At 32.3% G+C, this 18,861-nt stretch overlaps 2 protein-coding genes across 2 annotated transcripts in view; both read left to right on the forward strand.

Annotated features, from left to right (window-relative positions):
* The window catches only part of Hs6st (heparan sulfate 6-O-sulfotransferase), a 229,021-nt gene extending 225,772 nt beyond the window's left edge, over positions 1-3,249 (forward strand). Inside the window, exon 8 of the mRNA XM_073079645.1 lies at positions 228-3,249. Within this exon, the coding sequence (XP_072935746.1) occupies positions 228-372 (145 nt within the window). The 3' untranslated portion in view covers positions 373-3,249. The remainder of the gene's footprint in view (positions 1-227) is intronic.
* The window catches only part of CTL16 (C-type lectin 16), a 445,139-nt gene that overhangs the window by 187,239 nt on the left and 239,039 nt on the right, over positions 1-18,861 (forward strand). The window lies entirely within an intron of this gene.

The raw sequence follows: 18,861 nt of genomic DNA on the forward strand, positions 1-18,861 counted from the left end.
TATTGAGCATTGCAATTTTTTTTTTTTGCAAAAGAAAACTACTATGTATTCTATTTAAAATTTTCAAATTCCTTCTTCGATCGAGAATAAGATTATTCACCGCTACGAAAATTGTGTGTGTTTATCAAATGACTTCAAATTCATATTTGGCTCTTTCATTTTTTTTCTAATAAGAAAACAGCGCTATTGTCTGAAGCCTAGACTTAAAATTCACTTTTGTTTGACAGGTTCGAAGCTTTAAAAAAACGCGATTCGGATTTTGATTTTCGGTGGCGCCACCTAGGCGAGGTGTCGCCTCGCAGCGGCGTCACGGAGTTCGACTGGGACAGCAACCTAGAGGACGCCACGACCGAGAAGTACAGAGGCAAGTAGGCAGTGCCGCCGAACAGAACTTATAGTGTCACAGTGTCACACTAGTCATACGAAAGTGAATACGAACGATGTGTGTAGCGTATACCCCCGGTACACTTTCAAACATGTGGAGTAAACATAGATTTAAATCATAAACACTGTTCTATGTGACTGTATCGATATTTCTGTACTACTATTCAGTATATCACTGGTTTATAAATTAAAAAATGAATCAGTAATTTTGTTACGATTTAAATTTCGAATGCATGGAACTGTCAGTTATGTCATAGTTTCAGTCACGAGTGAAAATGACACATCTTTGTTTTTTTTTATTCGATGTCACGCATGTTACTTTATTGGTTTTAGAGCCAATTTATGATTTAATTATATGAACAAAAACCATTGTAAAATACATGTAAAAATCTTGTCAAAAATAATATGGTGGCATTGATGCTCTGTTTACTATGTTCACATAGAGCAGCCAGTTTGTTCACTATAGGCAAATAGTTAGACAATTTTTGTCATATAATTCTAAAGGTCTAATATATGCTTACCGTTCCATAAACTGTATTGTTTAATTTCATTTGTATAGCTAATTTTATCTTTATCTTATATGACAGACATACGAGTATTACTGTATGACACAGACAACAAATACTCGTTCTATTAACAACAGAATAAAACTCATTAAAAACCATAGTGTTTTGACTAGATTTTTACAATGTATAGCGATAAAACTATTTTCACGGCTTATTTACAGTGCATGAAAAAAGTTAAATTGAAACTTTTTTAAACGGGGTAAAACGTACTAAAGGGGTAATAATTCAACTAGCCATGCACTGAACATTAGTTACTGACTAATGCAGTGCATGTCAAATTGCATGCTAAGGCAGATTACACACGAGTGTCAGTGTGAATGATGTTATGCGTGCAACAATGTACAAAATGTTAATTTTTATCTGAGGAATTGTAATATTTTTGCAGCTTTTCTTTATTTTGTTTTATTTTTTTTTCTTTAATTTAGTCACCCTCGTCACTTGTTCAGTTATCTATAAATATAAGCAACTGTTAAATGTTACAAAATATATGAAATAAAATAACTATTTTAAAGGATGTATAATGTATAGGTTATTACTTGAAATGGATTATATTAAATGTATGGAAATCTCTAATTTTTTAGTCTTTTGTGATGTTATAATTCCATGACATCAATGTATGTATTTCGGAATTAGCTCAAGATTATTGTTTAGTTAATGTTTAAAGTATCAAACCTTAGAGAGGCAGCTTCAATAATATTGTTATACTTTTTTGTTATCTGTAGGTACAAACAAAGAGACCAAGAGACGATCAATAGTAATTAACAATTTCTATGGCGTACATTCCGAGTGCAGACCAATAGACGCGAGTACGAGTATGTGAATAACCTACTCGGGTGTATTCGACACTCGCCACGACATTCGTCCGTTCTCCGTATGGTGTAGGTTTTTCCAGCACAAATCAAAGGATTACGCGACTGTATACGACAGCGGCGTTTACACACTTGTCATTGTTCGGCGAGTTAAGTTGTACGCAAGTATCTAAATGTGGCATAACATTAATTTGCCGCGTGCCACTTGACGATTGCAACGGTCACGACGAACGGATATTTCCGTCTCATTAGCATACGCGTGTTGCGTTTTGACAGTTGACATTTGTGTGGACAAGTGGAACGCGATTATGACTTCGTTTACTAGGACTATTACAGTAACAAAATATGTATTTATGGAAAGAATTGTCAATAAAATTGGTCGTCTCATAGCCTCGATTAACAATCGTACTTTGAGTGCATCCCTCCAAAATGTATTTTATCAAATAATTATTTGAATGAAGCATAAAATATAAGGCCGTGTACACTAGACAAAGATATCGCTGCTTTGTATGGCATTTATAATAAAATTACTGTTAAATGTAATTTTTCTCAAGTATCTGTTGGTATTGTGTCAAACTAGAGGTCTAATTTTAGTTGCCATGTACCTTTAGTCAGTCAAAAATAAAATGGTTAGACAGAGCCCATTTAAACTCTTTAACTTTTACTAACTTGTACGCTATCTTTCTGCATTAATCTAATCTTATCTAGAACACGGCAAATTGTATAGTGTAAAGTACTCTTTACCGTGCAGATTATAAGATAAGGTTGAATGCTAAGGACTAATTATTAGTACTAACGCAAGCTACTATACGCCGATTGTAAGCGGCATAGGAATATTCAGTGAATTGATCATTATCTATGATAATTGAATTTTAGTTGGATAACTTGGTTCAATAAACATTATCTTCCAAAATGACCTTTATAAAAATGTTTCTTCCTCACACGTTTTAGCGGTTCTTTATCGTTGCAATTTTGATTTCAATCTTTATTGAGCCAAGTTATACTAATGATTTTGTTAAACGCTAAGTACTAATGTTTATTACTGGGGCAAATACGTCACGCCAGTGTACACGGCCTGTGTGAGAATTGACTCGACATTTGATAGATACAGGGTAGGTTGTGCTTCTAGAAGGAACCCAACGAAATGTAACCTTAAAGTAGATACGTTTTAACAATTTTGAACAGTGAGCCGTGATACGAAATATTTTTAAGAAAATGTTTGTTAGGCTTTCAGCTAGCGATGTAATTTACGATGCTTATAAAAAAAATCTTATTAACATAATGCCGTCTCGAAATGGAAGCTTTGATCTCGAATGCGAAAATATGAGCAAAATAAAATACCGACTCTGTTTTATAACAATATTTTTTACCTTGAATTTTTATTTCTGAATTAGAATTCAAATGATTAAAATTACATATTGATTTAAGTGTTACAGATATAACACTGTTATTACAATAATTTTATTCAGATTTATTCATAACACTATATTTAAAAAAAACTGTTAATTTTTTTTAACATTAACATTTTGTCTTTACTAAAATAACAGACAACGTGTAACTTTTTTCCTGTCAATATTTTTCTTTTTATACGGGCAGCATATAAAGCCGACAGCACACCGTCGATATAGTTGCTAAAGAACGGTTTCGGGTCGGTGCACACGCATGAGCGCACTCCAGCGGTTCCGACACCGGTTTCGCGCCATTTTCAATGTGGCTGCACTCACCCTTTGATTGTCAAGTGACATGACACAATTTATTTTTTTAATCCTTAATGAATTTGCAACGTATCAGATGGGAAACATATTTCTGGTCATGCAGCCATTAAATAAAATAAACAAATTAATATGTATTTTTTAAAGCAAAGTGAACACTTTTATTATTTTATCAGTAAATTGATAATCAAAAATATAAGCCTCGTGATTCTTTATAAACATTTATTTCGCATATTTTTTTGACAGATAAATACGAACTTCCATTTTTGAAGTTGCAAATATTGTACGTTACATTTTTGCTTCGACAGCTAAACTTCTTTATTTTAAAGCTACATAATAATAATTATAACTTTCACACAATATATTATTTTCATTTGATTTCGTCTTTTCTTTACGGTTCACTGATCAAAATATAATTTATTTGTAATATTACATACACTTGTACTATGCTGTGTAAATACGTATGTTAAATAGATTATAATCTGTGGTTGCTGTATATTTTACGGTTTTTGCTAACTTCACACATTCAACGAACACTATTTATTACCTGCATAATATTAATAGTAATTACATATTATATAAATAATAAATTATGTAGGTGATCACGCGTCCTCTAAAGATATCTATTAAATTGATTAAAAACACTACAATTTAGATACTAATACAAATAATGAATATCCATTAATATAAAAATAATTCTTATGTTTTATTTTATTAATGGATATAATTTCGGGAGCAATATTTTTATAGATAAGTATTTTATTAGGTATAAAGTCGAGTTCACATTTATAAAAATGCGTTTACAATTGTTTACAGTTACAATGTAATACACTCATATTTGTTAAACTTTATATGTTCAAAAAGCTTTTTTGAATATCCTTTTTTGAAAGCATCGTTTAAATCTTTTATTATACCACAGTTAAGAGGTTTTTTATGAATACGAACGTATATTCTCTGCACAGTATTGTAAAGAGCGCACAGCACAAATCTGTAAAATAAATTGGAATTTGTTGCGAAAATATTTGCCCCGAATGCGGTGTAAAACACGCAACGCAAAACTTTATCAATGTGGACCCGGCTTAAGCGTTCAAACATTTTTTGCTATACTTTTTGATGGTTGTGGAGGCACGGAAAAATTCTCATTTTATTTAACCAAAGAACAAATTCGTGCGCTATCGTTTTTTCGTATATAGTCGGAGTAAAAATGAACTAGAATTGATTTGTAAAGGTTTAATTAATATTGTAAGCTTTGTAAATTCAACTTCAATGAGTCCGGTTATTGAAGTCGACATTCAGCTTTTTTTGTCCTTTCTGAAGTTAACATGTTACTTCATGTTAGGGCATAGTGACAAACCCTATACTGAAGTATTTTTATCGTAGCGTCAATCTAAATTGGTTAAAATTTGTTTAAGAATATCGCATTTGGCAGCATTCATATTTGAGTGAGATAAACTTCATAATTATTATGAACTGTGTTCAGTTGTTTTTTTATTATAACATAATTTTCTATAAAGCATTTTTTAGAATTTAATTTTAAGATGTACGTTACGTGGTTTCACATTATTTTAATGATAAATGATAAAACTGTGTATTTAGACGTTTCTTTGTGAATGATAACAATGATTGTCTTAGTGAAAATAGATTTTCGGTTTATTAACTCCCCAATAAATGTACGTAATGCAAAATATGTCCGTATGTATGTGAAATCATAGTTGTGGACGTTTTAAACTAAATTTAATTTAGTTACGTTAAATTATGTGCAATATTTATACTCATGCGTTGTGCGGAAGGTGTGTGGTATATTCATAGATTAGTAAAGATTACTCACTCCTAACAAGAAAATGTACCCAGTTTTGAGAATTGAAATAGTTGCGTAAAAAGTTTTGCCGTCTCCGTGCTAAAATGTCCCTAAAATATTTTAAATTATTATTTATTTATTATGTAAATTACGCAGTATTAGTTATTTATTCGTAAATTTTCTCTTAAAAATGTTTTTATTTGACAAGAATTCAAAAAAAGAACTTACTAATAAGCCGTTTGTGGCTTCATTCAATTTGAAGGCGGCGAAGTATCTTTACTAATCTATGGGTATATTATGACACCTAGACTGCCATTGTAGGTCTTTTTCCGCCTTGGAGCACATTAAATTCGAATGTTTTTGAGTGCAGACCTGAAATCTATTTTTTGGTAAGTCAATTCTCTGAATGATGTTGTATGTTTCTCCTAAAGACATTCTGTAATATGTTTATGCAGATTTGGTGAGTGCATCTAGTGAGTTCTTTAGTTTTTAAATCGAATGTTGGAAATGTAAACGTAATAGTGGTTGAGTTAATGGTGATTTGTTAAAGTTAATTATGCAACTTTCAATAAGTATTTGCAACATTCTAAGTAAATAATAAGCACAGTATTACACTGAAAATGAGGTTCACAATTTGTTAAGGCTTGTTCTCACTATCGTCCAGTTATGTTATAATTACGTGTCATTGATGAAAGGTTCCTTTATACAATTTACTAATAAGGCATTGAAGACATTTAGCCATTTTGTACACGATTACAAAATGTTACACGATTTTACCTGGATGTAGTGTGAATGAACCCTAAAATTTCTTCTGATGTCCTAAGAATATTCACACCTCGCAATTTTCAATTTTCTTATTAAATTCAGGTTTGTTCACCACATTTTGTAATAGTTTCAATTTTTTCAAATTTTATCACCGACTTTTTGCCAATAATATCTAACATTTCCAAAAATGCAACATTTTTTCATAAATATAAATATTTCGATTCTCACCTCTCGGGAATAACATCTAAGTTTCGACACAATTCGCTTTAAAGTTGTGGAATTGAGTTTTAAACTATTTTAGTCTCTTTGCTAAGTTTGATAGTTTTAGTTTCATGTGCACAACAACGATGGTAATAATGTGGAAAACTTTTCGATTTTATGTAACGATTTTCCCTGTGCGACAAAAATCTTAAGCATTTTTGAAGTAAAATCGAACCTTAAGCCTACTCCACTTGACAATAATTATGTGTGTTACAACAACACGCGTAATTTCGTTCCACGCAAAAAATATGTGTTACATTAGTGTGCGCAAGTTTGTCCCACGGCTTTAATATACTCTAATCAGTTTTCCAAACGAATTAAAAATTCAAAAATGGGTTCATAGGATTAACATACAATAAATAGCACTGAGTTGTCCCACACAAAACAAACAAATTTATATTATTGTTTAATACTGTTACGTTTTTATCGTAACGAAATTGTGTCATACAAATCCGAATATGACCATAAAACTAGTGATGTGCGATGGATAAAACAAAATTAATGGTGTAAAATGTCACAGTACAAAAACAACATTGTCATTTGTTTTCGTTTTGTACTTTCTATAAATTTTAACTGCAAAATGAAACTACATTTATTTTGTTGATGGTGCAAAAAATGTGGAACTATTACTTTATTATAAATATGATGGGTTACAGTACATTTTTACAGAAGCGTGCAGCGTCAGCGTGCAATACGCGGTTTCCTACTTTTCTATTGATATTCAACTTTCGTGCAAATCGTACCGACAATCCGACACTACGCATATGCGCATATGCGTAGTCTAGTCTGCTGCGCGTAGTATTGGTAGCATAGATTTTGCATTGACTAACAAACATCGGATAACTCGTATTTTTGGCGGTAGTGTGCACGTGGTCTTACTTTTTTATTAATTTTCATACGTGAAGAAATATAATTTTATATATTACCTTAAAACCACAATTACACATTATAAGACAAATAGATGCGGTAATGGTTCCGCCGACGTCGGTACATAAGTTCTGCCATCTTTTTCTTTCAAATTATCTTTGTTAACTTAAATAAATGAAATTAAAACTATCAAATTTGTAAATAAGAGACGTTACAATATTTAAGGTAATGCACAGATTTGAATGCGAAACTTTCTGACCGATTCTTACCCGCCTCGGTATATATGGAAACACTCTAAATCCGTTATTAATAATCAATTTATCCATTTTTTACCCACTGAAGATCGAAAATTGACAATGTTTTTTATGAAGAAACTGTCAAATGTTGATCTTTTGTTGGCAAAAAGTGGAAGATTGCTTATTAATAACCGGCTAAGTTAGTAATTATTCTGTCCTTTTCCAAAAAATAATTCATTACACACACATTGTTGCATTATGCCCTGTGATAATGTAAACCGCACTCACATAGCAATAGATACTGTTACTTCACTAAATCAAATCAAAATAATAATGATGTAATACACTTGTATAAGTATAATATGTTCTAGTATTATAAGCTGCATTGTAAATATTATGATCTAAATGGATAATTAAAGATCTACATTGTTTAATTGCCTTTGGTGAATTTGAGTTGGCAAATACAAAAATAAAGTACCTACCTACGTAATGTAAATACATTAATTATTATTATTATGTTTACAAAACATTTCTCTATCTGATGTGAAATGCAATTTTGGTTATCTTTTGTTTAAAAAGATTTGTGAAAAGATAAAAAGTCACGCCACTTAAACGCGTCAACGCGTAATTAGTTTAAGATTAATATACCATCTATCTTAAAATATATCTGATTGAATAAAGTAGATATTAGAAAAAATATATTTAAATAAAAAATATATACGAGTATTTTAGTTACTGCAATATAATAAAAAATAAACTAAAAAAAATGTTACGTAATTCTTTTTACATAATTTTGTAATACCTATTTTACCATTTATTTATTATTTTCAACATTGCATTTTACATAAATGTTGTGAAAAATATAAATTTAAAAAATATATATTTTTTTTAATTTGCAAAAATTATAAATGTAAAAAAATACTTTTTAGTACAAATGCCCATTATATTTACATGCGACCAACTCAAGCCTCACCAAAGACAATTAAAAAAGTAGAAAAATGAAGGGTGCGTAGCCATACACAAAGTTAGCCATTTAGTTAATATTATCAAGAGAAATGTTATCGAATTACGCTCTTTAATCTATCCGTTGTTTTAATCAATCTGATGTTTTGCCTAGCAAAGATATTTGACAATCTCCATATTTTATTTAATTACGGGCGATACTAGACATTGTTAGATCTTTGGTAGGTAAAATAATAGATTGGTTATCAATAACGGGAGTTAGACAACTGTGTTTAGTTACGCATAATATGTATAGCACGGCCGTGCATCGTTGTCTAGTACCAAAATCTAGTATTTAGTTTTTTAAGTTCCCGACTGAACCAAAACATAGTAGTACGTGTTGTGTTAAAGAACACCGATTAATAAAATGAACGAAACTTTTTTCTGCCTTTTATTTTTGACTTCCCCCGAATTTAAAGGTGGTAGAACCCTTTGTGGTTCGACTCCGGCGGCACCACCGCCACACCTATTTCTACCTAATAACAGCAGTGTTAAGCGCTGCTGTGTTCCGGTTTGAAGGGTGTGGTAAGGGAGACAGACTTTTCCGAGGCGTTCCAGCTTAGTCCTCAAGGGTAGCGGCGCATCTGTGGCCGACCTCAGGTAGGAATATCTAATCCTATCTGGGGTTGATTACAGATGTCCATGGGCGGCAGTAGCCACTTACCATCAGGTGGACTGCATGCTCGTCTGCTACTCTTATATTATAAAAAAAAAAAAAAAAAAAAAGATTTAGGGTTCCGTACGCAAATGGTAAAAATAACCCTATCAAGCCTCCACTGTCTATTCCGTCTGTCACAGGGCTCTATCACCTGAACCATAATAGAGAGACACTTTTACGGAGTGTTTTTTATAAGAGTGGCCGCTATAACAACAAATACTAACATTAAAAACAAGTTGAAAATATGTGAGGGTCAATAAATCGCTATGTTTCGACGTTTTTCGCTTTATCTTTTGAACCGTTTAATGTAAACAGTTCAAATTTTCACAGTACATTTACTACAATGGCTGCTAAAATAAGAAAAAACTAAAAATAAAAAAAAAATATGGCTTGTAACCCTCTGTGTGCGAGTTCAACTTGTACTTTGTCAATTATTTATATTCGTAAGATTGAAATAGCAAAGTAGCATGCAGTCTACCTGATGGTAATTGATCACTCCCACCCATGGAAAATCTGTAACTAAATCTATAAAGAACAGGGGTTCTACCTAAACCTGATCATATAGAAGAAATGTTGTCGTTGACAGACTTATATCGCCCGTTATCTATTTTTTTTCTCTCAAAGATCGACATAAATCAATTTCTTCATACTAAATAATGTCAAAATTCGATCTTAGGAAAGTAAAACATGGATAGATTTATTATTAATAACAAGCATAAAATCAAAGATAGACCTCCAAATTTTACAAAAGTCGTTTCAACAGATAGATTTGCTGTTTTGTATTCAAACACTGTAATTAAATTGAAATATAGATGTGTAAGTAGATACAAGTGTGTATATATCTTTGTAGACGAAACTAATACCTAACTTTATAACCAAATAAACTCGGAAAACAAGACGACTCTCCCACACATTATCTAGTCAACACATCTGAGACGCCTACGAATAATTGAAACATTATTTATTGCTCAGTAACATTAATTAATTATAATTACAGCACACGTATGTAATATTTTCTGTCGCTTTACAATGTTTATTATTGTTGGTGTGTGTATTCGAAGTGCTTACAAATGTTACTTATTAGGAAAAATCCCCGAGCAAATAATGTTCAGTATCATTCATTATAATACACAAATACAAGAGCTTAGAACTCTTGGATCGTTTTTAAGCTGTCTCTGCACGTGGACGCGAAACACCTTTATTAACGCTTTTATTAGCTTGAGTTGTATCTTTGTATATATGTAACGCAATCATTGAGCTCAATTTTCTCCAATTTCCACAACTCTGTATATTTGAAACTTTGCACACGTATCAAGCACCGATGATAACGCAATAATTTTAATAACAGTTTCCTATTATCCTTATTAGATTAATTAATTCCCCAATTTATGAGTTTGTCACAGACTAAAAAATGAAAGATAAATAATAGTTTAAAACAACACGCTTTTATTGCTAATCGAACTAAAAAACTAGAAAGTGTTTTTTTTTAAATAAAAAGAGTTTAAAAGTTTCATTGTCTCATAGATATTACCAATAGAATGATTGTAACATTTAAAATATCAAGCACTCCACGCTTTTTACTCTGAAATGAAACTCTTTACTTTTAAACCCTTTGTCATTAGAAAATATTTTCTAGTTTTCAGTTTGACTAGCAATAAAAGTGTGTTTTTTTAGATTTTTTAATCTATTATTTATTATGTCAAAGCTGTAGTATGTAGTACCCGCAAACTCGGCATTACTCGATCGAAAATCTGACGGAAAGAGATCGATGTATGCTGCAATTTAGAGTACTAACAAGGTAAAAATTCGAAATAGAGGTTCCTTTTTCACTGGACATTTCTCGGGGAAGTAAGGAACATTAACAGTGAAAGAACACAGCAGCATTTAACAATAGACAAAACCGAAATAGATATGGCAGAAATAGATGTAGGTAGCAGTAGCTCCGAAGTCGAACAATTCTACTAACTGCTGAGCCAGTTCAATCTAAAAGATCTTGAACATTTACAAGAATATTTTACCAAGTATCAGGATGATATTACCGTATTTACGCTCGCCAGTCAACCGTCCCTAACAACTGGTACCATTACCAGTGAATTATTACCCGAACTGGAATATATGAAAGTAGCAGAACGTAATAAGCACCCAATTAACGCTAAGAGTAATATCAGAGAAAAAATATGGCGGAAATAACTAGGGGCCAATTAAAGTGGCCGCTCACGCACAAAAACGGATAATGTTTCGCATTAGGCGTTTGGGGAGCTTGATAGGGTTTTTATGACGACTAGATTGGCACGCGGCTCTGTCTGTTTTAGGCTTAGTTAAAACTAAAGGTTACTGAACTAGGCTAAACTAGGCTTAAGTAAAGGCTGACCTAAGCCTAGTGTTGTACTCTGTGGTGGTTAGTATTATTGTGGTACCGCACACCACTGATAAATGTACCTTTTTTTTTTCTTAACGAGGGGGAAACCTTCAAAAGGTACCCGACGACGTGGGAGCGACGCCGGGTTATGTCCTTCAAGCGCGATGCCCCGATCGGGCTCTGCCCTGGGGGAGCAGTTTTCGCTCCTCCCGCACCATTTGGTGTACACGACGCTATGCGGTATGTGTTACCGCCGTCCTTCCCGGGATCGCTTACTGGACGGCTAGAGCTCCCACTCTTGCCGCCCGCAAGCCCGGAAGCCCCCTTTTAGTCGCCTCTTACGACAGGCAGGAGTGACCGTAGCCCTATTCTAGTCCCGGCACTACAGGGACATGATAAATGTACCTATGTCATTAAAGCGTTGATAACAGATACTGAGGATATCAGTGTCCTCAGGAGGTGAGACCGCAGGGTCTACTCCGTTCATATGTTTTATTGTATTGTATTTTGGACACAGACAGTCATGTATTACATTACGACATCTTAAGCTAATTTAATATGTGTTATCTAGACTTTGAGTGCCAACAATTGGTGTATTAAAATACATTAGACAAGTTTTTAAGTTATTGAATTGTATCTCAAGGTACATTTTAGTGTGTTTTAGTAGTTACATAATTATTACAAGGTATTATACATTTTTTCAAATAAGGATTAATTAACTTTTCAATTTACTTACTAGTTTTTAAATATTGAATTGTATATCAAGGAATGTTAAGGAAGTTTTGCATTCTTTGTAATGAAAATTCACATAACTGCAACATTTTTTTTTACTGGACAAACATAGTTACAAGGTTTAGCTGTAAAATAATATAGTTCAGTCTAGGTCAAAACCATTTGAAACGATGGATTACGGGTGTACTGATAGAGTAAATGAAACGCCTCAGAAACCTACTCATAAATGACCACACTCATCAAACCAGAAAAATTGTGATTAAAGCAGAAATAGGTGTGGCAACGACTTTCTATTACGTATTATATACGTACTTCAGTAATAAGTCACTGTCTAGAAAGTTTTAGAAGCATTTATTTCAAATTTCAAATATTATTTCAAACAGTCAGACATGTTCTTTAATAGACAGACAAACAATACGTTTATTAAAATAACTTTCTTTACCAACGATTTCCTATAAAAATCGCTATAGAAGTCCCATGCGGGCGACGCATGGTACCAGGCGAGCAGGAAGCCCAAATGGTCGAATTTGCATTTATGTGATTAGGACGCATCCGCCGAGTGCGTTACCCCGCGTGTAATCGCCTCGGCCATTGATGTCACTCGCTCGGAACGCCGGGACTTGGCTATTTTTGTATTTTTATTTTTATTTTATTTTATTTTATTTAGGAAAACTTACAGCTAGTACATAGTATAACATGAAATCGTAGTACAATAATGGCCATTTATAAGTTTCCACATATGGACTTCAATTAAATAATTTAAAAGAAAAAAAAACAAGTCAGAAGACAACAACTTAAAAAAAAAGTGTAATCAAACAGAGTAGGTAAAGAAATTATTAGCTAGCTTAGATTTAAGTTGAGAATCGTTGGTATGGAAGAGGTCTAAGTCAACAGTACGAGCAATTTCGTTAAATGATCTGCAAGATCGCGGAAAAAATGAGTTGCGTCGATATTTACGTTTTACAAGCGGGACTGACAGAAGAGGTAGTTTTCGAAAATTATGTAAAGGCACACGGAGTGTTAGTTTGCTTAACAGCTCAGGACAGTCAATTATGCCCCTAGCTATTTTAGATAGGAATGCTAAATCCGCAATAGACCGCCGCTCATATAAGGGAAGCATGTGGAATTTGATACACCGCAAGTTATAGGTCGATATATATTTTTTCGCTTTAAACTGCAGGAAGCGGAGGAAACGTTTTTGGACACGCTCAATTCTATCATTATATATATTATATTGAGGGTTCCAAATTTGTGAACAGTACTCCAAATGGCTACGAACAAAAGCACAGAAAAGAATTTTGAATGTCTTTAAATTTTTAAAATCGAACGAATTTTATTATTATATATATATAATCCTGTAAGGAATGACGTGCGTTCTCCATGTTGCCGTCTAGGAGCGACTTTGTTGTTTATGGCGGGTTTTCTCCTCTCCCCCCCGAGGCAAAGGGAAAAATATGAGATGCCATAGATTCAAGATGGCGGCCGATTTAAATTTTTTAACTTTTTTATTTATTGACTTTATCCTGATGTTTGTTTCTTTTTAGAATAATATTCGGGTGGGTATTACGATGAAATTGGAAAAAAATGAAAAACCAAGATGGCCGCCGAGATATTTGAGTTTGAAATTTTTCAATTTTCGAGGTGTTTTTGGGAGGTCGTATCTCTTGGGATTTTTAATATTTTGTTGCCATCTTTTAAAATTTTCTCGGATATATCCTCAATTTTGCCAAATCGGATTAATTTTTTTTTTCATCAAGATGGCGGGTCGTCTGTTAGGCGATTTGTAAAATGTATGAAAAAAACAGATTTTTTGAAGTGAAATATTCGGAGGTTGGCAACGTTTGAGCGATTTGCTTTGTTCGGGGCGGTCATGGGGCTCGGTCCGAGGTGTTGCCAGGTTTGAGTTTTTTTCTCCCCACTCTTACAATTTTTCAAACTTTTCATTAAAAAATATGAAAAGTAGAAGGAGAAATATTTTTGATGAAAATTTTTCACTGGAATATTTTTTTTGGCTGTCGTAATGACATTTGACCATTTTCGTCGATGTCGACTGGCAACACTGGCCGCGGGAATTTTTTTTTTAGTTTTACGAAAAATCGACTTCCTCGACCTGAAGGAGTGGTGGGGGGTGGGTTTGATGTATGAGTGGAATTTTTTGTTTGCCTCCATGTCTATGGGAAAAATATGAAACTTCCAAAATTCAAGATGGCGGCCGAGCTGGATTGGACAACTTTTTTTTTTTATTTTGCACCTACCCAAGATCGGTATCGTTTCCGGCTAATTTGAGGGCGACTGATACGATGAAATTAGAAAAAGTTGAAAAAACAAGATGGCCGCCGAGATACTTGAGTTTGAAATTTTTTATTTTTCGAGGTGTGTTCGCGGGGTGGCACTGATGTGTTTTTTTAAATATTTTTTTGATTTTTTTAGTTTTTTTTCTCGGATATATGCTCAATTTTACCAAATCGGATTTATTTATTTTTTTAACCAGATGGCGGATCTTGGGTCAGGCAATTTGTAAAATGTATGAAAAAATGCATTTTTTGAATTGAAATATTTTGAGGTTGGCAACATTTCAGCGAATCGCCTTGTATGGGGCGGTTGTGGAACGTGACTTGAAGTGTTGCCAGGTTTAGGATATTTTTTCTTCGTTCATACTTTTTTTGGAACTTTCCATTCAAAAATGTAAAAAGTAGAAGGAGAAACATTTTTAATGAAAATATTTTACATGGGTATTTGTCAGAGGGGTCGTAATGACATTTGACCATTTTCATTCAAATTAACTGGCAACACTGGGAGCTAGATTTTTTTTTTCACTTTTTTGACATTTCGAGTAGCCCAGCCTAAACTATTGGTGGGGGGTAGTAATAATGTATGAGATATTTTTTCGGTAAATAATGGTAGTTATAGGAAAAATGGGAAACATACAAAATTCAAGATGGCGGCCCTCCTGCGATTTTCAACTTTTTTTTATTCTGCGCGTCTACCTGAGATTGGTGTCATTTTCGGCTAATTGTGGGACGACTGTTACGATAAAATTAGAAAAAATTGGAAAAACAAGATGGCCGCCGAGATATTTGAGTTTGAAATCTTTCATTTTTCGAGGTGTGTTTGTGGGGCCGTAGCGCGATGGTTTTATTAATATTTTTTCGACATTTTTATTTTATTGACCGGAGTGTATCCTCAATTTTGTCATATGGCAATGTCATATTTTTTAAACCAGATGGCGGACCTTGTATCAGCCATTTTGTAAAATGTACGAAAAAATGCATTTTTCGAAATGAAATATTTTGAGGTTGGTAACATTTGAGCGAGTCGCTTTGTATTGGGCGGTCATGGAGCTCGGCTCGAAGTGTTGCCAGGTAAAGATTTTTTTTTCATGCTTCATACATTTTTTGAAACTTTTCATTCAAAAATGTGAAAAGTAGAAGGAGAAATATTTTTAATTAAATTTTTTCACAGACCTATTTTTTATGGGTGCCGTAATGACATTTGACCATTTTTGTCTTAATCTACTGGCAACACTGGGATACAGAATTTTTTTTCACGATTTTCACTTTTTGAGTACTTGGGCGGAAACCGTAGACAGAGCATATAAGTAATGTATGGGAGATATTTTTTATTTCAAATGGACCCTATGTAAAAAATCGAAAATCCGATGTTGCCATATACAAAAAAAATGTTTTCATACAAATGCATTTTCTACAGGATTATCGAAGATTTCAAGCTGTTGCCACCATTTGACGTAATTTTTTTGTATGAGGCGCTTAATGGCACTTATAGACTGTACCAATGTGTAACGAAATATTTCAGTGTTGCCATACAAAAAATAATAATTTTCATACATGTGCATTTTTGTACGTCACATTTCAAGCTGTTGTAAATTTTTGACAACGTTATAATGTATGACGTGTTTTTATGTAATAATAGACTGCACATTTTGGTAAAAAAATATTTTAGTGTTGCCATACAAATAATATTAATTTTCATACATATGTATTTTTGTATTTAATATTTCAAGCTGTTGTCTTGTATTGGTAACATTAGGATGTATGAGGCATTTGTACGTACTAATATTGTGCACATTTTGATTAAAAAATATTTTAGTGCTGCCATACAGAAAATAGTAATTTTCATATATTTGTATTTTTGTATGTAGTGTTTCGGGCTGTTGTCTCCCTTTAAAGACCACCACCACCATGCCCAATATCACTAAACGTCAGTTTTCTGTATGAGGCGTTTAATGGTACTTATAGACTGTATAAATTGGTGGAAAAATATTTCAGTGCTGCCATATAAAAAAAAAAAAAATCATATAAGTGCATTTTTTTATGTCATATTTCAAGCTGTTGTCTTGTATTGATATCATTAGAATGTATGAGGCGTTTGTAGATATTAACAGTTAAGACATTTGGGTAAAAGAATATTTCAGTGTTCCCATACAAAAAATAATAATTTTCATACATATGCATTTTTGTATGTAATATTTCAAGCTTTACTATATTTTTGCCAACCTTATAATGTATGACGCGATTGTGGGTACTAATAGACTTCACCTTTTGGTAACAAAATATTTAAGTGTTGCCATACAAAAAATAATAATTTTCATATGTATGTATTTTTATATGCAATATTTCCCTTTAAGGACCGGCATCATTTAATGTATTTTTTCTGTATGAGGTGTTTAATGGTACATATATACTGTACAAATTTGTGGAAAAATATTTCATTGTTGCCATACAAAAAAAAATAAAAAATACATGTGCACTTTTGTATGTAATATTTCAAGCTGCTGTCTCCTTCTGACGTCATTCCAATTAATGAGGTGTTTGTCGATTTTAACAGTTTGAATATTATGGTGAAAAATTATATCAGTGTTGTTATACAAAAGTTCATATGCATGTATTTTTGTATGTAATATTTCAAACTTGTATTCTTTTGATATCATTACAAAGTATGAGGTGTTTGTAGGTATTATAGTGTATTATAGTCTGAATTTATAGGTATTTATAGTCTGAAAAAAAACATTTTGTTAAAAAAAATATATCAAAATTGTCAAACAAAAAAATATTTTTTCATACATATGCATTTTTGTATGCAATGTTTCAGGCTTTTCTCTCACTTTAATGACCACCACCACGATGACCGGCACCATTTTACATTTTTTCTTAGTATTTATTGTAAGGTCACATTTATTATTATACCTTACTGCGTTAGTTCAACATTATAAAAATAAATTAAATTAAAATTAGTTTAAAACCTTTCACTCGAAAAATAATGCTGGCCACATATTTAATTGGTTGTAACGCTGTACTCGTGATTTAAAAAAAAAACAAAAGGGTATTATGGCGGGAAACGGCAGATGTCAAGAGCGATGTTTGTGGAGGTCTTGGAATTTAATAAAAATAACTAGCTTGATTCAAGACTTTCATTGGAGACACCCCCAACAATTTAGCCAGTGGGATCGCCTGCGTAAAACTGCGTAAGTTAATTTATTGGATATATTTAAATACAACAAATTAAGAATCGATACAAATGTTGGTTGGTACAGATTGTCTTAAGTTTGCTATCTGAGTTTATTAAATAGGTATGTAGTAGCCTAGCAGGCCGTTTTCAGAAATTTTATTGGGTTAAATATTTATGTTTTCATTTTACCTTTTTTTGATATAAATCATAAGAACACTATATTAGAAGTTCTTACTTACACAGTCGAGATATAAAATGGCAGTACCGTTGTTATGAGCAAATGTTATATTTGTTTAGAAGAACTTTAATATTATAAGGCAACTTTTGCAAGCTTCAAATTATTAATATTTTGTCTTGTCATACATTTAACACTTAACGTTTCGGAGTATGTGTTAAATATTTATACGTATATTACGAATAATTATAACAGTCCTATATTAGTACTAGGGCTTATTGTGCTGATAATATTCGAAAGTAATTATTGATTTTTAAAGTTATCGATGTTATATTGTTTAACATTATATTATCCGTATAATAATAATAAAGGGATTAGGTTATTGAAATTTTGTTATATTTGCGTTATTCCTAAGTGTCCATTACGTTACTAATTGGAAAAGTATGGTTACAGCTTGTACTTACTTAGTTACATTTTTAAATAAAATTAACTGCAAGTTTTATTTTTGTTTTCATGTTTATATTGGATCAAACAATAGAGAATACCTGTGGTCTTTGGAATGTAATAATAATGGACTGGGCATTCAACACTAAAGTATTTAAATCACTTGTTACCATTTCGGAGGAGAAGAATTCATAGTCAGAGTTCATAGAAGAGTCATAAGATATGAAAGAAGAAAAGTAAGTCAAATTGTTTAAATTATTTGGAGAGAAGTAATGGTTATCGATTACAGGGTTTATAAGTATAAGTATATTTCGAAATTTATTTATGAGTCGTTTAAAAAGGTATATATATGATTCAATCTTAATTAGCTAACTTATTGGTATGTTAAGAAAGCAATAACTGGTTTGAAATTATTTATGACTTGAGTTTTTGAGTATTCTATTTATTTGAGTTAAATTGTTTGTGGCTTACGTTACCTATATGAATTTTACTCGTGATTATTCTTTTTGGAGTGTAGCCCTACCATGCACATAGTGGGAAGGGACGTAAGATGTTAGATTCTCTTCTTACGCAATAATTTATAATTATTTATTAACAGACACAGAGAAACAGATTTTGTGGATGTTG

Source organism: Epargyreus clarus, unplaced genomic scaffold (assembly GCF_041222505.1).
Source record: "Epargyreus clarus isolate Ecla_fem2 unplaced genomic scaffold, WU_Ecla_fem_2.2 ptg000014l, whole genome shotgun sequence".
Classification (NCBI taxonomy): Eukaryota; Metazoa; Arthropoda; class Insecta; order Lepidoptera; family Hesperiidae; genus Epargyreus; species Epargyreus clarus.